The 26,527-nt window shown below is 36.5% G+C and overlaps 1 protein-coding gene across 1 annotated transcript; it reads left to right on the forward strand.

The window, feature by feature from the left end:
• Positions 1-4,311: 4,311 nt before the first annotated feature.
• LOC131768662 (leucine-rich repeats and immunoglobulin-like domains protein 1) lies at positions 4,312-25,501 on the forward strand. The gene is made up of 21 exons (XM_059084393.2): positions 4,312-4,751; positions 11,902-11,973; positions 12,361-12,435; positions 12,957-13,022; positions 13,456-13,527; positions 14,073-14,144; positions 14,702-14,770; positions 15,696-15,767; positions 16,254-16,325; positions 16,903-16,983; positions 17,119-17,190; positions 17,655-17,726; positions 18,215-18,295; positions 18,748-18,819; positions 18,965-19,036; positions 19,149-19,327; positions 20,224-20,396; positions 21,140-21,281; positions 22,180-22,461; positions 23,633-23,911; positions 24,356-25,501. The coding sequence occupies exons 1-21, from the start codon at positions 4,558-4,560 to the stop codon at positions 25,177-25,179; spliced, it is 3,093 nt and encodes a 1,030-aa protein (XP_058940376.2). The 5' UTR covers positions 4,312-4,557; the 3' UTR covers positions 25,180-25,501.
• Positions 25,502-26,527: the final 1,026 nt, after the last annotated feature.

The following is a 26,527-nucleotide window of genomic DNA, read 5'->3' on the forward strand; positions in this document are numbered from 1 at the left end:
CGGAGAGTAGGCTAATACTCATTCTCCACTCTACTCGGCTGTAAACCGTTGTTTTTTTGGTCAGTTTTTATTCGTATGTACATAGTCACCTTTCTCCGATATTTTACTTTACTTTTATTTCATCTTCAGTGGGCTTCCTGTAAAGTAGGTTGAAGCTAAGTAGGGTAACACTTTCAAAAAGATAACGTATTTCTTAACTTCTTGGTTCAAAGTATCAACGGATGATTGTTTCGCTTGGCCAAGTGATGTCTAATCGCGTAAGTAAACACCTCAGTGGATGCTCTCGGGCTGAAAGGAAAACTCTCTTCCGTTTATATCCTTACTTAAAACAAATTGACTAATAACCACATATAGATGTTGAAATAATTGAGAAATTCGTGCGTAAAGATTAGCTGCTTTTGGTGAATATAATGTGGATGGGGAGGGAGGGGGGTTTCTTGTGAACTTAATACACGATTCCGATGAGTTCAGAAGTACTCAGCGCGCGAGACTGTAGCAACACCCGCTCGAGGGAGCTTCTCTCTAGTTGAACGCTCGCCGTCTAGGCTGGCGCTGTTTTTAGAAGAAACGAGAAGTTTGAATACAGCACGAAGACAAGGAAAAACAAGTTCAGAATCGTAGTCGCTCGATACATCATAACCGCGCACTATGAGGAATTTCGAGTTTATTCTGCAGCCAGTTAGTGCGCATATTTGTCGTTAAATTACCAACGATTCAATATTTTGATATTCACACAGCATTCTACACCCACATAACGACTCTTTAAAAAGCAACAAGAACAAAGGCGGTGACAGACGGTGAAAACGTCATTCATCTTCCAAATATCGACGCGAGTGTATCCAAAAAGCTTTCAAAGGAAAGACGATTCGAATATTAAGTTTGAAGTCCATACAATGTTGGAAAAAGTGTAAGGGGGGTCATTGATTGACGCACAAAAAGGGCTTATTATAGTCTGGCCAGCATTTTGGTCTGCCAATGAGATTCTGGACTTTTCTAGAGCTGACAAGATTTTACGTTGAATGATAAGTAAGGTGATATTGGCGGGTTTTTTTTCCACTGACCAATATATAACCTTAGAAACCGTTTTGTTTAACTTGAGAGACCCTTGCATACAAAAACTCATCACATCGAATTTTTTCCAAACCATATCCGACTGTGAACAACAGGGAACTCCGCAAACGGACCGCCCTTTCAATTAACAAGAGCAGATATGCCACATCTGATCCTTTCCGGGATTTTAAATACACCTCAATTCATTTCCCGTCCATGTTTTGTTGGTTATGTGGTATTTCCTGTTTTTGCTCATAAAAAGCTGCCAACTATTAGAACCGGTAAAATAATAAGCCATCAAATAGTTTCGAGAGAAATTCACAAAATGTGATTGTTAGTAAAACTTTCATAGACTAGGTTTAGTGGCTGCGAGAGCCGAGGGCGAGTGCTAATCATCTCTGTTTATGAAAAAGTTAGGGAGTGGGTCCCGGCTTATTACAAATTGCACTCAAAATCATTTGATCATCAGTCAATAGAAGACATTTGATTTTGTATTTTTACCCTAAATTTGATCTTCTGCACATTTAGGATTGACCGAAATAACCTCAGCCAATGGGTGTGTGCAAATTTTTGGATTTCTGTCATTGTGGTCGATCGACAATGAAACCTCGACTATGTAAATAACGGTGAAGAATACGGAAAGAGGTGGCTATGCGTCCTAGCAACATCTTAGCTCAATTTGTCTTTCCATTTTCATAGGAAGAAAACGCAAGGCCAGTCATTTCTATTCGCGTCTTGACTTTGTTTTCTTTGTGTTTAAAAAACTGAACCCTTCCTTTTCAAGAACTGGAGGCAAGAAACAATCCTTTGCTTGCGGCGATGCTGAGACTGAGGGCCGAGAATTTGGTGTTTATATCCCACAATAGATAATTTTCCGAGCCTTGTTACCTCCTTTGAGAGAATTTAGGTACTGATCACTTCTAGGATTGATAGGGTTGAATACAGTTTCCAGTTAATGGGATATTTCAGAGCCCAATATGGGGTTTTTATAATTGTTACCGGTTAGCTTGTACTACAATTATCGCAACCCAACAAAAAATCACATGTACTGAATTACTTGTTTCAGTGACGTACAAGTAACTTTTTAATCCATTAACTACGTTCAATTCTTTGCTCATTCAAACAAATTGAGCCATTCTAGAAACTGCATGAAAAACAAATCATTCGTCAACAAACCCTTAATGTGTATTTTTCTAAGGTGTTTGCTACACTTCGAAAGCAAGGACTGTAACCGACTAAGAATTAAAACGTTCTATGTAACAACGAGCCTTAGACTGAGGTCATTTGCAGTTAATTTTCGTATTCTTTGTTTTTGTTCAGTCTAACCGAGTAAAGACCATAAGGACCCCTCCAGTGAAACGCCAGCAAACTAAACCAGTTCAGTTTCAATACTTAACGCTCTGTTCTTCTAGTTAAATAGTTTAAAATTTTCGATGTGTTCGTAAGGAAGGAGTTTTTATTCCCAAGACCTCTACAGTCTGCAAAGAACAGCTCCGTAAGTGGAACCGATATGACTCAAGGAAGGAAACAAAACGCTTCTTAATAATCACACATCAAAATATCTGTATATTGGTCGTTTACAGGTTTATTTTGAACACGATTGCGTCACGGTGAGAGAAATGATAAAGAATATTTTATTTAAGAGCCGCTAGATTGAAAAGCTCACGGCAAAACTCGCCACTTAAGGGCGAATTTTAACATATTCTGAGTTTAACTGTGAGATAACGACATCAAGGACTATCTAGTTTAAACGGTTGGCTTCGGGTCGAAAATTTGTCAGAAAATTTCGGTCTCAATTTCAAGCCTATACGATTTGAAACGATGATCTTCTTCAACCAATATCTATCTTAATTAAGTGAATGCAGCCTCACGACGGTTGTGGAATTAAGCGTTTAACGAGACTTGGTGATGAATAGGGTAACTTTTGAGACACAAGGCATGGCAACGCAAACTGAAAATGAGGTCCACGGTTTACCGTGTCCCACAAGATAGTGTATCATTTTATTGGCCCTTAAATCATAATACTGGTATGCAAAATGTCTCGCTTAATGTAACATTCAGTTGTATTTCGGCTACGTATCTCTAATCCCACGGCCGGCGATTCGTGAATATGCATTATGGATCTATCCTTTAATTTTGTGAATTACCCTTTTGTTCTCCTACTCAAAATCACTCGAGTGCTGGCCTTTGGGATGTTTGTGAGAAAATTAGCCCGTTTATATCTTCTCACGTGTACAGGTTGTAACCATGTTGTCATTTGCTCGTGGCGAGGAAAATTTCCTTAAATTGGCGATCTATTGTGTTAAAACACTACCTAGTAGACAACTTGCCTGACATGCTACAGACTTGCTAAATTTGCTAGTGACATTTGTTTAGCTTATTGCAGGGCCTTGAATGAATGCTCAAACAATTTGCGTCAAGCTCTCAAGACGCACGTTCCAACAGCTAATGAACTACCTTAGAATCGTATCCTCTCGACGATCGAAAAAGTTATCGAAAACATTATGTTCCCCGATAACCATCGCTTAAATACTCCGTAACGCCACTACCAAGCATTTTGAAATATTCCGTTTATCGTGATTCAACCAATGAACACTGAACTGATTGAAACATTCAAAATTTATCCAGCTCTTTAAGATATTTTAGGCGATCGCACCTCGCATGTTTGCCGTTTTCATTCTTTTGACTTAAGACCGCAGGAGTGGATTTCTCGCCGTTTCGTGTTCAGCTTGCGTAAATGGAATGTGTTTGTTCAAGTGGTGTGCAAGCGGTTCATTTGATGGATGGCTCTATAATTATGTGAAGTTCTTTACAAAATCTCATTTATGTATTATTCCGGCCGGAAAACATCCCTTACACTCTCCTTGTTTCGGGTTGTATTGTAAGGGACTTTTCAGCGCAGAGAAAAGAAAACAATACGCCCAGAGTAAGAGTTTTCACAAGGTGAAGAAAACCTTTAGAGTACACTATCTCTCTATCTAAACGCGTGCGTGTCGAAGCTTACCCCAGCTGTTTCCACAGGCAAATAAAATTAACATCTGCACACTCAATTGGCTCGCTTTACACGTCTCATTTCATATCAATTATTCTGCTGTCAATCACTTTTTGGGAAGGTTGAAATCGGAGCGATATGGATGAATTGGAGTAAATACGACAAATTTTATTTGGGTTGTATCCCGCGGCTTAGGTCCTTGTCAATTTACCGACACATGGTATAAGTGACCAATCACATCGCAGGCTATTGTTGTTGTGACGTTCGTGGGTGGTCAGTTTCATGTCGTGAAAGTGGCATTCAATTTCAACCGAGTGAGGTTGATGGTTTCCTCTTTGACGCTTTAAGAAAACTTTGCGTGGAGGTGTACCTATTCTGTTACCGACACCCTACTAAGTAAAGGAAGCTTTTCACCGTGGATGAATCTGCGGGGTTTTTAGTGGCACATCATAGAAAATCTCCTTTAGTAGAGACTGTGGTGGGAAATGTAAAAGCACCGCGGATTTCAATCAAATATGGCGTCTATTAATATTATGAATGCTTTGATTGCAATATGTTTGGCCTTATGTGGATTGTCGCTGGGACAAGATCAAAATGGCCAAGAATGTGTAACAGCCAAGCCCTGCATTTGTTCTGGAACAAGAGTTATCTGCAAGAGTCGTCAACTTCGCTCAATACCTGAGGGGATTCCTTTGCAAACGACCTCATTGTGAGTAAAACGGTTTCTTGGTTCTAGCTAGTTTATGTCCTGTCTTTTGTTGAGTTGTAAGCGTACTCGTCGGCGATTTAAAATCTCTTAAGTCACTCCTAACGAACTTTTTCTCAACATCTCATGTTTATCGGTTTTGATAAGATATTTCGGGCTACTCTTTATCTAAGGTGAATACCTTGTTACCTACGAATGGCAGTTTTTGAACCGAGGGATTTTTCACGGTGTCACCTTACAACTAGAAAAACACCATGAACGGGGAGCTGGTTTGATAGAGGTTTTGCACTTTTCTGTTTACGAAGTCTTAAATGAAGAAAGATTCGATTCGCGTGAGAGTTTTCGATTGCATCTTTAAAATATATCGAAAAAGAATGCAGGTATGAGAGAGCATTGCTTTGAGCTGGAATCGAACACGTCATGTGTTGCTTCAAATGTCAAATTGTCAAGCGACGAGTTTACGAAGGAATGGTGAATGTGACGTGCCCATGTGTCTGATATATTTTTAAGTAAGCTTAGTTGTTTCTTCAGAAAGCGAGTGGATTTCCTCTGTTGTGCTAAAACTCCATAAATAAGTGACATATTGCAAACGAATTACTGCATGATACGCGTACTTCCAATTGATAATGTGTCAACTAAACCGTCTCTTTGAAAGGTTCTCCTCTATTGTTATCTTTGCTTCGTTAAACAAATAACAAGGTCTTCAATAAACTGTGAACTCGATATTTCATTCATTGTAAAGTAAATTTCTATGCTATCCAGTAACTAAAATTTATTTAAGGCGAAATCCCAAGAAAGGAATCATCCGTGTCTTGTTTAGGTTGCGATCGAGATATTGACATATGTGCATTACTCGCAAATTATGTACATATTGGGAAGGTTTCCCGCCGTGTTCTTGCGACATAAATCAATTTGAAGTTTTTTTTTTTATTTTTAACTGGGAATTGCAATTCTTGTTTTTACTGTTATTTAGGGACGTTCGTTGCGGCAGGTTTTATGCGGCAAACTCAAAATTCAATCATAGCGTTCGCCACCGCACATTGCGCTAAAGCCATATTATTCAATGTGGACTAATAAGAAATAAAAAGTAAACAGCATGAGAGAAATATGTTACATTTGTCGTTTTTATGGTCTAATATTCTGACCAGAACGCGCACCTTCTTCAGAAATCGTTTTCAGGCTACATATTCAATTAATTCACTATCTTATGAAAGGGAATTTTCCGTCGTCTATCGACAATTATTTCGACTGAAGCAAATTTATTAAATTAGCGTCTTTGTTTTCCTGTGCTTTACATTGTTTTTGTTTTGCCGTGAGAACGCCGTTCATTGGCACAATTATTCTTTTCTTCAATTTCCTTATTTATGGACGATTGGATTCTCTTTACATCATGTTGGTAGTGTTTGAAGCGCTCGCTCCCTTGTGTTGGTTTGTTGTTGTGTACAGTGCACGCTTTCTTTCCCGAGGCTGATTTCTTACGCCTTTGTAGCAAAATCTCCTGCTGTTGTATTTATTTAAATTGTGTTCTGAAAAGATCGTGATTAAAAATTCCAATTTTGTAACTATCTCAACAACCTACTGAATGGGCGATGTTATAAAACTTCTTCTACCTATGCGAGTGAATTTTGATGTTTTGATATGATTTTGTGTCAATGCTCTAATCGTCGAGAGACCTGATAGATCAATTTATTATCATTGAAGAGGATCGAGAAGTTATAGATGCTGGAAAATGTGTTTTTTGTTATGCCCCCAGGCCACAGAACATAATATGCAAATTCCTCATCAAATGTAGACCCCCTACTGATGAATTGGTGGGAACAGAGCTTTCCCTTTGTGGTCTTCGTCCAAAAATTTATATCTGAACGTAAGGGAGTGGCTACAAAAAATATATGTTATCCTTTTGATTCCAGTGAATTTTTTGTTTGAGTTTATATCTGTGATGTTTCAAGAAAACAAAAACTTTAGATTAGCCTTTACTCTCTCAGAATTTGCAAGTGGAGCTTGATTCTTATCAATTTTTATGAGACTCTCAATCACTGTGAGAAATAGTATACAAAGCAGACTGAAATTCCAGGTGCTTTCAATTACATTATTCAGACTTAAAGAATTAGTGGAGTGAAGGAAGTTTCAGCCTTGTTTCAGATATCATGCTTAAGCTCATACTGTTTGTGTGGAGGCTCACAATGACTGTGTTTTATTTTATACTTGTAGAATGTATGTTATGTCTCTCCTCTGGATGGTAGTTTTTTTCTATTTCTTGGTACAGGTAGATATGGTTGTGTCATTTTCATTGAGGGGTATGGTTTGATTCATTCAGTCTTTCTATTTGAGATAAACCAGTCAGAAAGTACAGCTTATACTGTTGTATCTTATTTATGACACACAGTACAACTGTTTGACTGCTTTGCTTAGATACCTGTACCTTTGTCAACAGTGTAGATGGAAAGTTTTCTTTCAATAGGGAAGAGAACTGGTGATTGGGTGAACCAAATGCAATAGTATATGTGGTGCATTTACCCTTGATTGATTGTTTCTCTGGTGACAAATTGTAATTTTTGCACAAACATGATCATTGATATGCAGAGTTCAAATGTGCCACTGAAAGAATTGCCATGTTTCATTTCACTAATATTATGACCCACATCAGTTTAGAAAACTTTTTGCTAGTGTGTAATTTTTTATGATGAAGCTACAGTACATGCACAACCTAAGCTATTATAGGTGACCTTTCGCTAGAGGCAGACAAAAGTGACTTTAAAGGACACTTGCTGCCTTACAGGAGAATGGAAGTGGGATTTGAAGTGATGTTAGCAACATTTTATACCTGCCAACTTATGCTAGTGAACTGTGCAAGATTTCTCTTACTGGATCTGATCTTATCTGTTGGATGTTAGAATGCATTTTGCAAGTTTTGCAAGACGGTTTGAGGAGTAATGACTGAGTTTTTAAATGTTCTCCCTTCTGTAATCGGGAGTGCCATGTGTGGGAAGTGATTATTTATTTAAGACTTTTTTCCCTTGAACTGGTACAAGTTTATTTTATCAAACTGGTTTGTAGGCCACAAGCTTGGGTGTGATCAAACTTTCTGATTTACAGTTACAAGAATCACACTTGGTATGTGCAAGTGTGCAGTTGCAACTATTAGTGAGATAAAATCTTGCATTGTATACAAGAGGAACACTTGGATATTTATTTTATTGTTTGCAAGTAGATACACTAAGAAGCAATAGATCTTTGGAGACAGCACAAAGTATATGTAGGTCATTTAAACAAGTAGTGCTACTGATTGAATGTCTTACTTTGACGCCTGTGAAAGTGTGTTTTGAATGTTTGGAAAATGAAAAGAATCAACTGTTCTACTTTCATTGGCTTCGTGGGATACTCTTTGGATCAAGGCATTACAATGTCCTTGAGTGATATGATAGGTCACATTTGGGATATATTTTTTTGCTTGAGCAAAGGAATTTTGTTCCTGTTGAAAATCTTTTCCATTTCATTGCCACAGTCTATGTTGAAAAAAGCTTGTTGTTGCATGTTGGAATTAAGAGCAACCATGGATTAGTTCTTGACCTATCAAGTGGAACTTGAATGTTTAGACATAACAAGAGCTTCTATAATTTGCTTTGTGACAGATTACTGAGCAATGAATGTAACAGTGAACATGCAACAACATACCAAGGGTACTAAGCCAATCATGGTGGCTTGTGTGTTCTTGTTGGTTTTTTTCCTCCTCGATTTGAATTGCGTCAGAAGACATTTGAACTTCTCCTTGATCATATCGTCTTTTCTTTTTTCCACTCATATGTTACCCAGCAACAGGAAAAGGTTGTTGTAATTTCAGGCCACTTAGCTAGGGTGTGACTTGAGACATCAAGCAGTCGGTACATTTTATAATACCCTGGCATCTTTGTCATTGAACAAAATATTTTTTATTGTCTAACACAAGTAATTTGTGAACAATTTAGGAAAGTTTTACTGGAAGAGTTAGGTATCAATGTAATTATGATCAAATTGTCAAGCCTGGCAAGTTGAAATGAAATTCTTGAACTTGAGTTTTGGGTTTAACATTTATTTCAGTGTGCTTCTAGTAAATTCTAACTATTTATAGGTTTGATTAACTTAAAGCTATTTTAATAATGTATTTCTGAGCAGAGTAGGGTACAATGGCTTTGTCAAAGAATTTGATATACCCATTGGCTTGAAACAGGGCTTCAGCCTACTGGAAATTAAACTGATGACTACCATTCTCAGATGTGTCCATCATATTAAAAAAAGTTTGCTTGTCAGAATTGCAAATATTAGACAGTTGATTGATAATTTTGAATAAAAATTGCAAGTTTTCAAGAGAACAACCAATGTATTGACTCTCAGTAAATAAGTAATAATTTTGGTCTCAATATATGAAAATTTCCTTACTCTCAATATTGGTCATAGTTCAATGTAGTCAATATATGAGACAATTTACACACTGAGGTATTTGAACCCTATTTTCAAAACAATTAAGCTCATATTAGATGTGAATTTACAATGGTCAAGTACCTGTAATATTGTTGAAAACAACAAAGAAAAAAAATGTGTGTTTAACAATACAGCTAACTTCTCTAGATCAACATTTCAGAGTAATGAAGGGATTGATTCACTTCATGATAGCCTTTGTACCACATCTTTTGAAAAAGTGAACAGAGATTATTGCATTGGGAAATATTTGTTAATACAGTACATGACCACAAGTTCCTGTACTGATTACAATGCGTGTTTTATGCCTAACTAGTAATTCGCTTTTAATTTAAATTTTTCTTTCTCCAAAAGTTTATGATTGAATAAGAACTGTAAATAAGGTATTGTTGGTACAGAACTTTGTTACTTAAGATAGTCTTCACAAATCTTCCAAAATTTTAAATTATCTTGATCCACCATCTCTTAGATTGGCTTCCTTTTTTTTTTGTTATAAATGAATCATAGATCATAGATCACATAATATTATTTTTACCTCAAGTTGCATGTGACCCTGTCAATTTTATATGTTTGTAATTATACACTTTTTTTTGGATTGTGGACAAAGTAGAGATAAATTGGTTTTTTGTTAAATTTGAATCCTGGAAAAGTTGAACAAAGTGCATATTAGTTCTAGGCACCGTGTAAATGAAATGTAGCCCCTTTGGAACATCTTTACATATTTTACTTTCAAACAGTATAAGAAGCTGTGTAACATTATGGACGTCTCCTTTCTCTTTCTGGCTTTTTTATCTCTCTCTTTTTTTTAATGGAGCACAGGAGAAAATTACAGCTAACTTGGCCCTGATGGGAACTTGTGGTACATCTGAATGAATTGTCGATTGAAACATCATCAACAAACTGATATGTTTTTGTTCTGTTTTGGTTACAAGCATTGATGTCATACTATTGTGCAAAGGATCATGAAATTTAATATGAGAAAGAACACTGAACTGGTGGCACTTTGTACCAAAATTGAAATGTACTATATAGGTATCTTTTGCTTAACATAGCTCAGAAAGAAACTCGTTAGTTGTTTTTCGTTGTATGTGTAGTGAATATATTTTCTTAAGACAGTTAAACAAAGAGATACTTGTTCTGACTGTGTAATATTCTTACAGGTACCTACCACACACATTTACCCACCTTGAAAGCAGTAAATCAATTTTCTGTGTTTACTTGAGCTGTGCTTGCAAGAAATAGGAAGTTTATAATTATCAAAAATTTTGTTTTTATTCAGTAACTTTGAAACACAAATTTCTAATCCATACAATAATTTTTTTGGGAACTTAGTAGACCTCTGTTCCCATTAAATGGAACACATTTGGTTTGTTTTTTTTCCTCTTTATTACCATGTCCTGGCTCCAATATGATGTCATTTTCATGCTGGAATGACTCTCAGGAAATGCCATATTTGACCATTTTATTTTCATGCTTTTCTGTCTACTGGTAGTAAGAAAATATGTTATAAACTGCCAGCTTGTTATAGCCTTCGTTTTAAGGTGTGCAAAAATGTAATGTCATTTAATTTCTCAATTCATTGAATTAGTAGTTTGCGAAATAATGGTAGTTGATATTGTAGCTGTGTTCATGCTCAAGTTGTTTACGTGGCACATAGCCCAGTTGTACTTAGGAGATTTAAGTGTTTATAATCTTATTCTTAGCTGTAGTCTGTATCAGATTTTGTTCATTAAAGGTATATCATCCACTTTGGGTTTTTTTTGGGTTGTGGAAGAAAGGGAACCTTGTTTGAAGGTTCATTTTTCTGGATGTTCTTTGTGGGCTTAAGTTTGTAAATTACTGAGTACTCTTTTGTATTCAAGAAGTCAATATTCTTCATGGAGCCTTACTAGGTGACAAGCAGTTTGAGATTTGTTTGAAAATTTTCTAGAGGGTTCCTGATGTAAGGTACTTCTGTTGTAATTCTGAAAGCATCTCATCTATTGAATAAAACATATGGTAATGTTGTGAAAAGGTACAACACACATATAACTTGGGAGATGGGGTGTTCAAGTAGGAATTTAGAGATGAAATTTTCCTGTTTGAACTTAGAAGGTGACATGGATGACTGATTAAAAATCTGTAGGATAATGTATCCACTGTGCATGTATACCTACACGGAAATTGATTTGAAGACTGTATGACTTCTTTGAATGGAACACCTGATAGATTGTAGGACCTCTACATTGAATTGATTAGATTATAAGGAGCAGGAATACCTGTTATATTTCACTTTCTTATTCATCTTTTTGTGTGTAAGGCAAAATTGTTGATAGTTAGTCTCAACACATTTACCCAACTATAAAACTTAAACCTAGTAGATCTTTTCTTCTGAGACATTCACCCCTTAAAGTAAACTTTTTTACCCATAAACACCTCCATATTACAAGAGATAACAGTTGCATTCTGCTGGATAGACTGGACACTTCCAGCTTAAATTCCTCAACCCAGCCTGGCAAGGTTCAAATTCCTAACCCCTAGGCACAGGTGACTTTCAAATCCTTCAAATCCCCATTTGGGGGAGGGGGGGGTGGTTAGGAGGGTTGGATGTTGAAGCTTTGAAATGATTGGTGTCGCAGCACATGCTCCTTAGTCAGTTATTGTTTAGGTTGGCTCAACCTTACTTCCGCTGACATTCTCTTTTAATCTATTTTTTCAGGGATCTTAGTAATAATCAGCTGGTGACCTTGAATATTTCGCAGCTTTCAAGACTAACAGACCTTCAAGAGCTGTAAGCCTTTAGAATTAATCTTATATTTGGTTATAATTTACAATATCCTAAATCGGTTTCCTTTTTATCCTTTGCAAGTAATCGTCCACAAACCTAAGCTATTTGTTTAATGATATCATTCATTGAACATTTTGAGCCCAGTAGTTCTTTTATGTCAATAATATATGATTAATAATGGTTAATAGAAACTATTTTTTTGCATGGTCAGTCATGAATTCATAAGAGGCAAGACTTTTGAAGTTGGCCCATCAGCAGGAGGATTTACCCTCTGTTCCTGCGCTTGAAACAACACACTTGCAACAAAGGGTGTAATATGAAAATTACTTTCCAGCCCACTCTTTATCCATTGCAGAGTTCTTGACATTTTGTCCTTCTCTCTTTTATCAGTCTTCTTCATGAAAATCGGCTCAAAGAAGTTCCACCATGGCAGGCTTTACCATCTTCCTTGATCCGCTTGTCTTTGTGAGTATTAAATTTAATTTTTGTAACCCTGTGTACACACTCTATGAAGTCATCCTTCACAACTTTTCCGGAAACTCAGCTAACTTATTACCTTCCTTCTGTGGATACTTAAATTCAAGGGACACTTTTGTAGGGTGCGTCTATGTGGAGGTTCCTTGGTATTCAATGAGCAATAAGTTATGAAGTAAAGTTACGGCTTCACTGTGATTTTCCTGTAGTGCACTGAAAAGCATGTTGTAAATCTAGGTATTTAGCAGCATATTCAAGGAATTACAAGGCTATATAAGGCTCATGCTTCATTTCGTTCTACTCAAACAAGGGTTTAATCATTGGTTCAGTTGACCCATCCTTATTGACAAGTCAATGACCAACAGTATTTTTGACATACTTCTTCAGATCTTTTGAAAGAGGAATACATTACAGATTCAAGAAGTGAACTGCAGATTGAAAACTTTACTTTTAAGTCTGGGGGAAAAAAATAAGTGTCTGAGAAAATAGCATTTTTCACTTTACCTTTGCAGGCATCACAACAAAATAACGTCCATCCCATCACAAAATGTCACAAAGAGACTATCTTTACAATATCTGTAAGTATATTTGTGGCATTTACATTCAAACTGCACATTTGCACAGGAGTAGAGCTAAGCACTCACCATTTAGTTTTAGGGTGAACCTCTCAGCAAGTGACACCCATTTAAGGCAGATCACTTATAAGCTATCTAGAAAGGAAAACGTATGTGGATACCTTCTGTTCAGTCCTTAAACACTATTCTTTTCAAGGTGAAAAAATCTTCTCCATGTTCTCTCTCGATTCCACTGCTGTTTTCAGCTAAAAAGCCTTACATATCATTTGTAGAGCTTTATTGAGAGAAAAATAGAAGTCATTTATCTACCAGTGCTATCAATAATAGATATTTATCAATAATTCCCAAATGGGATAACACCATGCCATACAGATATTGATATATAAAATAACTTAAAGATCACACTCTCATGTTTTTGCTTCCTGTTTTGTTCCAGGTCTCTGAGCAGTAATAGAATTTCATACATTGGGCCAAATGCCTTTGCTAATCTCACCTCAGTGCAGTCATTGTGAGTAGTGAAAGTGATCCACTACCTTGTTAAAATTGTTATTGTAGTTGTGGCAGAGGTAGTAGAAGGATGCTAAGGATATTTGTCAAGACCAAGTGAATTTCCCTAGGGAATTGATTGTTGTTCAATTTGATTTGATTACCAAAGTCTATAGGCAAGTAAAGGGTAGAAAAACTCAATCAGCCATCTTATGCCTCTCAGATCATAAATGCTCACTCCATGCCAAATTGTTTTTGTGAAGCAATTTCTTTCACATGAAGTGACCATGTCACATGTTCACTAGTTTCTGTAGTTGATTGCAATGTCTATGAATCAAATTTGATGCATAAGGACCTCCAAATAGATTGCGCCATCAGTGTTATTGAAGACTTAGGATGATCGAATGAAGTAACTTTGGAAATTTTGATACCCTGTAATTTAAATTGGATGGAAGAGGTGGCAGCATGAACTAAACATGATTTTGTATGACAATTCATGAGAGTTGGGCTATAATGTTGTATTATGAATAAAATGTTCAACAAAGCTGCTATGTCTGTTTATCACAGGAAACTGAGCCGAAATAGGCTGACATCCATTCCAGTTCAGGCCTTGAGTCAGTTAACCTCATTAAAAAAACTGTAAGTCTCTCATTTGTCAGTTATTTAATTATTTGTGTTGTTTTGAATAAGATTCTTATCACATTGCTGCATCTGCTTTATAAAGTGATTCAAATGACAGGTTATTGCCCTTCTGCTTCCTGTGGGGAAGAAATTATATCATGTTATGTTTCATAACTTACTTAGACCCAGATCTTATCACAGAAGCTGTCTGAAGCAAAATTTTTCATCATTTTTTCTTTACAGCTGTGTAATTTTTCATCTTTGTTACTTTGATGAACAAAATCACATGATATTTCCTAATTTTAAGCGATACGCAATTTGAACATGTAGCTCTGTGGGAGGATACTTGTAGTTCTGTTTATACTCAAGAACCAAATGTTTGGATAGGCTTTAAATACTTTAAAATGTGGTTGATGTATTAAAAAGATTTTTAGATAGATAAGGTTGATATGCTTTTCATTTAAGTGTGATATCATGTAACGGAGAATAGTAGAATTGATGAAATTAGAATAATCCTGGTTTGCATTTTGGGTGTTATTACGTATTTCATATGATTTCACTCTGTTTTCTTTCAGAGATCTCACAAAAAATTGGATCAATGCTGTTGTCAGTCCTTTGAAAAGTCTAAAGTCTGTAGCCATACTGTAAGTTTTTCTTATTCTTTGTTTTAATATTTCATGATCCTCAAAACATTCTTTGCATTTTTATTCCAGATTAAGGGAGTTTACTTTAGTGGAATGAAAATCTGGTCTTATCATGTTTATCAGATCACTAAAAATCCTGTTAAATCTCTCAGGGCACACTTTCAGCCACAAGCTGGTGTCTGTTTGTTTCCTGAGCTCCATGTAGAAAAGACATTTTGCAATTTGCTACATTCCACAAATATTTCAGACAGTTAATTGAATTAGGGTTTGAGAAAATGTAGGGATTGAATGAAGGATGTACAGTTTTGACAGGAAAAGTTTAAACAGCTTTATACCAAAGCAAAGAAAATTGTTGGTTATTTTTCAGTAGATTCAAAGAGATATTAAGAATGATTGGCACTATTTTATTCCAGATCCTTAGACCCTTAGAATAATTTTTGAGGAATTAAATTGGCCATCAGACAAGAAACAAGAATAGGTCTACGCCCCTAATGAAGTTTGTCTCAATTACATAAATTTATTCATTACAATTTCTATGATGTTATGTACTTATACATGAATGACTTGTATTGCTCAAGGATTTTTTTTTTCAATTCAGTATAAATGAACAATAAAACCAAAACAACTTTCTGTTCTATATTCATGATCCCCTGGACTGGGTTTGTTTCATGGGGATTTATCTCTATCAGCATTACACAACAATCTGGGCTTTTTTTCCTTAAATTGTTATAAAACCAATTTGTAAATGCAGCTAAAGTAGACTGTTAATTCCGCAGTGTCTCATTAGCCACTGCTATATGCATTGCTTATCAAAGCACAGATCAGATATCTATTTAAAAGCACAGATACCTCGTATCAGAGGCTGTCTATCTTAAGCTTGTTGTCATGCTCTTATAGCATTTTGTCTCTTCTTTCATCATTGCAGAAAGCTTTCAAAGAATAAAATCCATACCATATCTAATAATGCACTCTGGGAGATGTCCAATCTGAGGGAATTGTGAGTACATCAGCTGAAATTGTTAATATGAACTTGTCTGTGCGTATTGTTATTTGTGATTTCAACAAATTTTCTCACCTGTCTCTTGTAAGGTCTGGAATTGTAGAGATAAGGGGGTGGGGAGATATTCCAACCTCTTTGCAGTATTTTACCCTGAAAATTTATTATGAAATTCATAACCTATTTTTTTCTCCTCTTCTGACTACATGAATACATCTTCATACTGTCATTGGTGCCAAATGTTTTTTCATGGCTTGTAACCCGTTAAACTCCAAGAGTGATTGACATGTTAATTCTCCTTACACTAATACTGCTGAATCTTGCATTAAAATCATAAGAATAAAGGAAATGGTTGCCATCAGAAGCTTTGATTGTTAAACAAAATTCTCCTCTTCAGTCACAAAGGAAATATACAGAGAAGAGTATGGAGAATATGGATACTGATTTTAGGGCGTAAAGGGTTAACTAAATATCAATTTTCTTTAGGTATTTGGACAACAATAATCTAACATTCGTGGCTACACTGTGGTTCATTGGAGATGGCAACCTTCATAAACTGTAAGTCTGTGTACCTCTAAGGTATAGCGTTTGTTTCAGTGGATGTTGAAAGAAAAATGATATCTCTCTTACATTTGCATGAACCCTGTACTTGCTATATGGAAAATATTATATCCTGCAATGATTACCCTGCTTAATGTGCTGATAGTATGAAGAACAAGTTTTAAAATGGCTTCTTCAGGATTGTATAAAATTGCAGTCGATCATATAATCACCTGAGTCATTATATGGAAAAATGATTATTATTCTTTCAGTAGTCCAGTAATCCTCCCTGATCAATGTCAGGGATTGTGGGATAGTAGCTTATTCACTTCATCTGTGATGAATAATTATATTCTAACTGAGGACACTGCCTAGAAGGTGTGCTTTTCTCAGAGCTTAGCTATTTTAAAAGCAGTGATTTTGAGGAGTAAAAGTGAATGAAATGGGAGAACAATTTGCTATGTGGCACAAAGTAATAATTCTTTTTCATGAACATGTCACCCAATAATGTTTAAGGTATTTCCACAATTCAATTCAGTTATGGACCTGTTTAATGTATATTAATTTTTTTTAATTTTTTTTATTTCTGAACCAGCTATCTGAACAACAATCGCATCAGCAAGATTGAAAAAGGTCCTTCCTTTGACTGGAGAACAGTTCTTCTTCTGGGGGATTTGTAAGTTGGTTTTAGTTGGTTGTATTTCATCTTCTCTTGTGGAGTGTAACAAATGATATCAAGTCACTCCTTGGTATTGCATACACCCATTATGGTTCTCTGTCCATAACAACCAGTTCCTTCTTTTTCTCATAGGAACCTGGCCCAGAATGAATTGTCCTACATTCACAATGACACATTTGCCCATCTTTTAACCCTGCAGAGTCTGTAAGTGTTCAGTTTGTAGTATATGACTTAAGTCAGCAACTTCAATAGAGGCTTTTTTTTTTGTAGATGGCTGGGTTTAATTCCTCATACTGCTGTCCATTGAGATGTTTTTTTCCAAGATTGGTAGTGCCCCTTTTGTGGTAACAGAAACACAATGTAACACCTTCAGCTTCTGAAACCCCCACATTTATGCATATGAAGTTTAGCCTGGTGTTCCACAAAGCAACTAGGGGTTTAACTACCTGCCTTCTGGATGGGCTGCTAGTCTATCTTGATTGGAGGGAGTCATTGAGATTGAAGGTTATTGCCCAAAAAAAAAAAAAAAAAAAAAAAAACACCATGTTGCCCAAGCCCAAGTGACTTCTAATTTTCTGGATCTGGATCTGAACCTCAGTGTTTCCTGTTAGAAAATTGTGAATTACATATGCTTTAACTAAGGTTATCCCCCATTTTTTTCCTTGCAGAAATCTTGGCAATAACCAGATTTATCATGTGGAAGATGGGGCATTCTCTGACTTGAGCTCATTGAGTGTGTTGTAAGTTTCTACCCTATACTACGCATTGTGGTCCTTCAACTTAATGTGTTTAAGCTGATTTTGTTACTTAAACTTTTCAAGAAATATTAGGTAATGTTACCTGTTAACCCTTTAACTCCCAGATCAAGTTTATAATTCTCCTTACTGTCAATTATACAATTCTTATGATGTTAGTTCAGAGAATTATCCTAAATTGATATTTTTCTTTATTCTCATCACTTATCTAGTTGATATTGTATCAATATTGTATGGAGAAATTCTGTCTTGGTCATTCATGGGAGTTAAAGGATTAAATAGTGAAAGCCTTAACCTTATATCTGGGGGCACAGGTTTGAATTCCATCAAAGTCTGAATTGTTTAATTGCTTCTTTTCTTGACTTCCTCTGGATGTAGCTCATCTGCAGGGGTCATTTCTTTTATTGAATATTATTGGCAGGTCAAAAGAGTGTTTCATTTGATTGTTAGTATAAGTGTTGTTTGTATTCTAGGGATCTTAGAAACAATGCTCTGTCCTCTATTCTGGAAGGAACCAGGAGTGCATTTGAAGGACTTAAAAAGTTGGTTCTGCTGTAAGTAAAGAAATTCAACTTATTTGATTTAGTTATGCCATATGCAGTGTTGCTGAATCATATGTATGTAGTGATGCTGTAATTGGGGTAAATGTGGAACTGACCAACTGATTATAGAATTATGTTACATATGTCTACTTAAACAACCCTTTAGTCCTGAAAATCTGTTTAGCTATTTTTTTATTATCCTCCTTGAGGAAATTTGTTGTATCCACATATAACACGCCGAGACATTTTTCTCCTTTCATCACATGCTTGCTAGATTAAATACTTTGAAATGATTATTTTAAGGAAGAACTAAAGGCAATTCTCTTTTGGGAGTCATAGAGTTAACTGTGCACGCCACCTCTGAATTATTGTATATTGTGATTGATTTTGATGATTGTATCATGTGATGTGTAGTTAAATATTTTTAAATACCTTTTGAATGAGATGACCTATAAACTTTGTAGGAGGCTTGATGGAAATGGTATCCCTTGGATAGCAGCAAATGCATTCTCTGGACTTAAATCAGTCAAAAGCTTGTAAGTATAGTATATTTATTTTTTTGTAAATGCATCTAGTTAGAGTACCACTCTTTTTAGCTTAATGATAACTAAATAATCATGTTTCTGTTACAATTTTTCCCTCCAGTCAAACATGTGTTTCACTGTGACATTTCTGTTTTAGGAACCTTTCAGCTAATATTGTAGCATATATTGAGGAGAATGCTTTCTTGGAGGCCAATGAACTACAATTTCTGTAAGTTGGATAACTGTTACTTCTACCTGTTTTGTTTAAATACACATTGAGGGGTGTCATGATATGAATTTTGGAATGTGCTCATGTGAGAGGACCTTCTCTTGTTTCACAGATATTTAAACACTACCCACCTTCTTTGTAACTGTGACCTCAGCTGGCTACCTAGATGGATTGAAAAGAAGGAAGAAGACACAGAAGGATTCAAATCAAACATACATGCTGTCTGCCTACACCCTAAACCAGTAGAAAGAAGAAGCATTTTTAACCTCAGTTCATCTGAATTTGTTTGTGGTAAGGATTTTAATAGTATGGGACTTCTTTTCCAACAGCCCAGTTGATTCTAGGTCAGAACTTTCCTCTTTTAAAGAGGCCTAAGTTGCAAAGAACTGTGGTTATACTTCTTCCTTTTTTTAAGCAAACTTCCTCAGTGTTTGTTTATACATAAAGTAATTACAATAAAGAGGGTGTTGTGGTATAATCTAACTGACAGAAAAACACTACAATCCCACAAACTCAACGATTTTATGAAACAGCAAGTTGTGTTCTTAATGAGGGGCAACTATCAAAAGCAGTACAATACTTATCTGTAATTAACTTAATTAAGCCCACCACAGTCTATACTCTAGCTCACCACTAACACAATCTCACTGCTGTCTCCAAAGTTTCTTGAAATAAGTGATCTTCTGCAGTAACTCTCTCTCTTGGTATAGCTTTCAAAACAGTTGTCAATGTGACAACAGCAATTACTCCTACCACTACATAAGTGAGTCCTTATATATATTCACAAAGTGTTCTGGAACATTCTAGAAGCTGTCATAAGAATTATTTTAGCACTTTTACATTATAAATGTGTGACTCAATGAGATGTTTTGGAAAGTTCTATGGTATGAAAGTCAGCATGACTCAGCAGTCAGGAGATTTCTAGAAGCAACAACAATTACCCATAACAAGGGGAGAACTACTCCTTTATGAAATGCCAAATATAATGAGATTTGTGTGCTCCTACTGGGGACATACAGCAGGTGAAATGCATTGTATGATTATTCAACATGCCTAGGAGACTGTGATTAAATTACCAGTATGAAGCTCATTCAATCAAATTGTGGCTTGTGCATTTTTTTAAATTTTATAAATGTATCCAACCCACGAGCTAATCAGATAATATGTTGATGCCTGTAATTTTTTAGACAAGAATGATTACAAACCAGAGATAACAACACATCCACAAGGACACAAGGTTCTGCTTGGTAAGAATTTTACATTACATTGTGTGGTCAGGCAGAGGAATAGTACAATCAAAGTTAACTGGACAAAGAACAACAAGCCTCTGGAAGGTGCAGACATCACAAGCCATGCTCAGGTTGGTGAGGTATTTGTAATGGGATGTTCTGGAAATTGTGTTATCTTCCTTGTGTGATACAGATTACTTGAATATTATTTAATTAATAATTACTTGTTAATATTTCACATGCTCTTTTCACTCCCAAGAGTAACCAAAAGGAATCTCTTTTCACCCTCTGACCCACAAGAGTAACTAGACTGTAATTTCCCTCTACTATCTCCCCTCTGAATCACACATTGAGTTCACAAAACTAAAGTAAATGATGCTCAACTGTAGAAGCTCTTAATTGTGAAACAAATTCTCCTTGTTAGCACCTTAGTGAATGTATAGAGAACAGTATGGAGAATATGCATACTGATGTTAGGGTGTAAAGGTTCAATAAAATCGTTATTCTTCGGAGTTGAAAAAGTATCAGTTAGGGGAGGTTTTTTTTTCAACACCAATTTCTTGGAAGTTAAGTTCCAAGAGCTGTTTTGAAGACAGTGCAAAGAATATATTTAGATTTTTGGAGTGAAAGGGAGATTGGCAATGTGGCTGACTAAAGTCATTCAATTGAATGGTTGGATCTGAATTTTGTACATTTTTGAGAGGGCAGTATGCATGTTTGGGAGAGTGGGCCAGGAAGTGAGGCAGTGAGAATCATGGCTCCTTTTTCAGTGCTGTGGCAACCATTTCAAGCTATTGTGGGCGATTAAAATCAATCTCTATCAAACTCACTTAATAACCTGCTTGGTTTCTTGAACATGTGTTCCCTTCTACAGACCAGTGATGGCAAAATGGTTACTTACAGCAGCGAGCTTCATTTGGTATCAGTGACAAACAAAGACAGTGGCAATTATCAGTGTGTGGCAACAAATTATTTTACACCTGTCCAGTCAAAGATAGCTCAAATCACAGTGCTTGGTAAGTGGAACAAATATATACATCATATCTGCACATAGGGTTTAACAATAGCTTAATTAACAAACTTGGCACAGTGTCGATTATTGAGTATTAATAAAATACATTAAGATCAAAAAGCTGGCTTAAGAAACAGAATCTTTATTTTAGACAGGAATTATATTAAAATACTTATGTTATGATTACTCTTTGTCAGAAGCTTCTGATTCTTTTTTTTAAGTTTTCAAGTATTGTATATTATTCAAAATTGTTGTTTAGTGCTCCTAGATAGTCTACATGGAATAGAAACACCCTCCTTATCCTTCTCTTCATCCTGAATTAAACTGTACCTGCCGAGGCTAAACTCATTATGTGATAACACTGATTGTGATGTTTGTGTTACATACACATTGTAGGAAAGGTGAAATTGGATTTGCATATGACAAAGCTGTAAAAATGTTCCAGTTTTATTAAGTTTCTTTCTCAAGATTTTATTTTTGTTATATTTAAGTTATGAAAAGTGCCATAATATGCGCTGGAAAACTTAAATGATAAAGTTGTAGTTGTTGCTAGTTTATATGACAAGGCACATGACTGTACAAGTTTCCTATACCAATCCGAGTATTGAGAAAAGAAAACATAAAAACAACTTCACCCTTATGGCATTCTGGTAATCTGGAAACTTATATCATTTTCCAGTTGTTGGAAGTCTTGAAATGTGAGTGTGGTTATTGATAATAATTTTTCTGAGAACATTAAAGAAGAAATACCTTGATTGACTTAGTAGCCATATTATTTGGAAACCAGCTTCGTCAGTGGTGGTCCCGATATTATATATCTATAACGAAAAAATGCCTTGGAATAGGTCCTGGAATTTTATGGAATCTCGTGTAATTTCGATCTTGTTTGTTTTGTTTTCCAGTTTTCCCCAGGATCAAAGAGAAACCGTCTGACACATTTGTTAAAGGAGGTGAAACTTTTGAGCTGCGTTGTGAAGCTGACGGTTCCCCAGAACCACAGGTCTCGTGGCAAAAAGATGGGGGTTCAAACTTCCCTGCAGCTAGTGAGAAGCGCATATATTATTCGCCTGAGAGGAAAGTGTACGTGATTAGGAATGCTCAACCAGCGGATACTGGGGAATACATCTGCAGCGCAGCAAATGATGCTGGTTCTGTCAATGCATCAGCCTTTGTTACTGTCTTAAGTGAGTGGCTCTCATTATGTCTTATTTTGAATAAATAAAATTGAAATTCACAAGGTAACCAGGTGGACCATCACACATGGTTTGATGCTACTCTGGTTTAAAGATGTAATGAAGGTAACCGAGAAGTTACAGAATTTTACTCTCCTGTCTATTTCCTTCATTAGGAGTGATCTAATTAATGTAACAAGAGGTACTTTTATATACTCACTAGTTAGCTGCCCTTTTTTCCGACGAGGTGTAAATAACCTTTTCAGACTTGAGGGGATATCTTTGCCAAACCTAGGGATGCTGTTACAAAAGAACAACGAACCGACGCTTTTCATTCTATTCCGTGCAAGGACTGTGATCACGAGTATATCAGACAGACCAAACGTTAGTTTGGTACACGATTGAAAGAGCATCAAAAGGCGTTTTTCTTTCGCAAAAGAGAAAATTCAGCTTTGTCGGAGCACACATGCCTAACCAACCATACAAATGGGTGGGATAATTCTAGACTCACACCACTAATCGACGTTACCACCAGCGCCTTTGTTTGGAAGCCTGGCGTACGAACTCCGCCCACGCTCCTTTAAATCGTGATTATGGCGGCTTACTACCTGACTTCTATTTACACCTCGTCAGAAAAATAGGCAGATAATTAGTGATCATAGAAAAGGACCTGTAGTTGCAGCGATTAGATCACCCCTGATGAAGGCACTAGGCAGGAATGTCGAAACGATGGGTTCGTGAATTGTAACTTCTCGGTTACATTCATTAAATCTTTAAACCAGAGTAGCATCAAACCATGACTAAATGAAAATTGCAATGTACACTCCATTAAGCCCCTTTTTAACTGATATGCCCTCTCTCGCACTCATAAGCACTGCTACACAGGTCCCTAGGACTGCTATTCTCATTATGAGGATAGACCTGCCTCCAAAATCAAACAATTATTATGAAGGGTTTAAAATACTTTAATTGATCCTAGCACCAAAGAGTAAACTCGCGCAGTTTTGTTAGCAGACTGTTCGCTGATTTGAAAGTAGCAGTAATGCAAGTGTATTGAAATTTGATCAATGTTCGTTTGTTCGCGTGGGAATTTCCAGCTTGTCGTTGTGGAGAAGTGTGTATTCGTAATTAGGATTCACTGTTAAGAGGTATGCTTACAATAGGTACTTTTTGGTGTCTCTAGAAGCGCCGCACGTTGTGCATCCTATACGAAGTGAAGTTGTGGTGACTGTAGGTGACAATGCGGTGCTGCAGTGTTTAGTCACTGGTGCTCCAGGACCCACAGTGACGTGGTTTAAGAGTGACAGGGTCGTAAAGAGGAGCAGCCGTATTATGTTTGCTGAAGCAGGCCAGGTGCTGGTTATAACCGAGGTCAAGGAAGACGATGGCGACAAGTACTCTTGCGAGGCTTCAAACTCGGAGGGAACTCTCAAGCAGAGCACAGAGCTTTATGTAGAACCAGGTATGGGTGTGAATGTCATTGAATCATCCCCACCTTGAATTTGTAGATAGCATAGAGATCAATGTCCCTCCAGATCAGATTCTGAATTTGATTTCTAATAGCTGGGAAAAAAAAAAGACATTTAACAATTTGCTAACGAAAAGCAAGAACAATCACACCACGGCAAAAGCAGACAAAAAATAAAACAAGACTAAAAAACAAAAACAAAAACAAAAACCAAAAAATAACAGTTTGAACATAAAAACGACGCTGCAAGTGGAAATATTTCCCCTATGTCAATTATGAACCAAAGTAAACTGTTAGTAAAGAAGAAGTTATAAGCGAAAAGAGTGTAATGGGAAAGAAAGACGTAAACGTTGGGTTTCACTTTTAGTAGAGATATTTTAGTTTGCTATTGTTGGATAATGCTTCTCCAGGTTTGTAAGCATTTCTGTTGTTTTGCAGAAAAATGCACGAGCGTTGGCACTACCGAAAAGACGAACAAATCAAAGTACGTGAAGTACGATAAGAAAACGTTTCTTGGAATCATTGTTGTTGTGGTGGTGTCCTGCATTGTGGTTACATCAATGGTGTGGCTCTTCATTCAGTACAATACCCTTTCCTGCGGAAAGAAGGCGTCTCCAAGAAGACGTCCACAGCACGTGTCACATTTTGAACCGGAGCTCTGTGACGAGGCGAATGCGAAGGCTTTTGAACACGAAGGTATCAGCTACATTCCTTTAAAATCGTCTAGTTCAAGTAGCACTCAAAACAGCCGCGAGTCGCCACGATCGACGGCAACGTTTATTACTTCATCAGAGTCTGCGCAAGGGCCGTGTATAAATCTTGTGTCAAGCTCGGAAAACGCTTCGGGTTCCGAAGAGAAATCGTCCACAGGCGACAATGTCTCATCGGAGAACTCGCTGAAGGGTAGTCATAGCTCTCTGACATCGTCATATCCTTCAGATGCTTGTCTTTCCAGTTATCAACAAGTGGTGACTTCAGCACAAATTCATGTTTCTGATAGTGACTCCGAGAAGCATAGGCCGTGTAATACACGGAAAAAATCTGAAACTGAAGATCCAGGCGAAGGAGATGGACAAAAAAATCTAGGCTTTCCGAGGCATTACCATGAACATACTACATTGCTTCAGAGACCATTGAGAACTAATGACGACAACGTTTCCCTGCCAGATGATGCAAACAAAGATGTTTGCGTGACAGTATATCCTCTGGCGGAAGCAGATACGTCTTGCGTGACTGATAGCGTAGGCTGTTCGGAAACGTAGCATTTGTCATTTTTATAATATGATAAATTATTGTAATTAATATTATTATTAATATTATTATTAATATTATTATTAATATTATTATTATTATTATTATTATTATTATTATTATTATTATCATTATTATAACGACTATTATTGTTGTATAAATATGTATAGTTGTGAGAAAACCATGCGTCAGCCAGGCGACGGTTTTTTTAGATATGTATCGGAGACATGCTCAAGCTGGTTCTCTGGCAACTGTAAAGATCCCTTTATCGTTCGTGCAAGTGACAAGGTCCATTTACCTCTAACAAAATAAAAAACGACAGTGAAAACTTGATCTGGTTTTCTATCTGTTTGTTGTTTGCATTAGTCATCTGGTTCAGCTCAAACGCTATGGTCAAGCCGAATCTTTACTTGCAAGTTTTCCGTGGTGAATTTTCTTGTCGAAAACTCGTTAATTTCGTTTACAGGTGTCTTTTTAAAAAATTGGCAAGTCATTGACTTATTAATGAGAAAATAGTCAAAAGTTTCCATCTAGTCCACCAAGGAAAACTTTTTAAGGGAAAACTTGCAGGTTTAAATGCAGCCGAAGGCGATTACCGATTGATTGTCGAAATAGATCGAGAATTTAATTGGGTTGCCACGGTCTGCAATCGGTCTCAAAAACTCGCGCCACCCTGTCGATCAATCACGTGCTTACTTAACAACTCGTCACTCGCGTTTTCCCGCGCTCTGGACAGATGACCTTTTTTTTCTTTTTAATTGATAACTCTAATTACTTCGGATTGGTTTTACAACGCTCAAATCGGAACGCTTTTAAAGAAATCCTAATATTTTTTCAGAATGATGGGGCTGTTCACTTCCTAGTCAATTGTCATTTCTGTTGTCACCAAAACTAAAGAGAAAATGTTCAGTAACCGGTAAAGACTCAGAAAAAATTTGGAATCTTTCCTTAAAGAAAATTGGCATCCCACGGAAGCAGAATTATACTATTTTACGGTGTTTCATGATGAATGGGAACATCAACAGAACACTCACTGGTAGCATACTAAAAGCCCTACCCTCCCCACCTAGGAGAAACGGAAGGGGAGGAACATTCTTTCCGTTTTCCCCTGGCGAAGTCATTCAGCAAATAATTTCTATACCTGAACCGTACTAAATGACATGTCAGTGGTATGTGGGAGGAAAGTCACACAGCTGAATTTTTAAAAATGATCTTGCACACCTGTTCTCCAGTTATCTTGAGGGGAAACCAGACGAATCTTTTAAATTGAAATCGTTTTTAAAGTCATCCTTCCTCTTTGAAAAGGATAACAATAACTGGATGATGCAGCCGCGGATCTGTTGTCAGCATAAGTGAAGG

The sequence above is a fragment of the Pocillopora verrucosa genome, chromosome 11, assembly GCF_036669915.1.
Source record: "Pocillopora verrucosa isolate sample1 chromosome 11, ASM3666991v2, whole genome shotgun sequence".
NCBI lineage: Eukaryota > Metazoa > Cnidaria > Anthozoa > Scleractinia > Pocilloporidae > Pocillopora > Pocillopora verrucosa.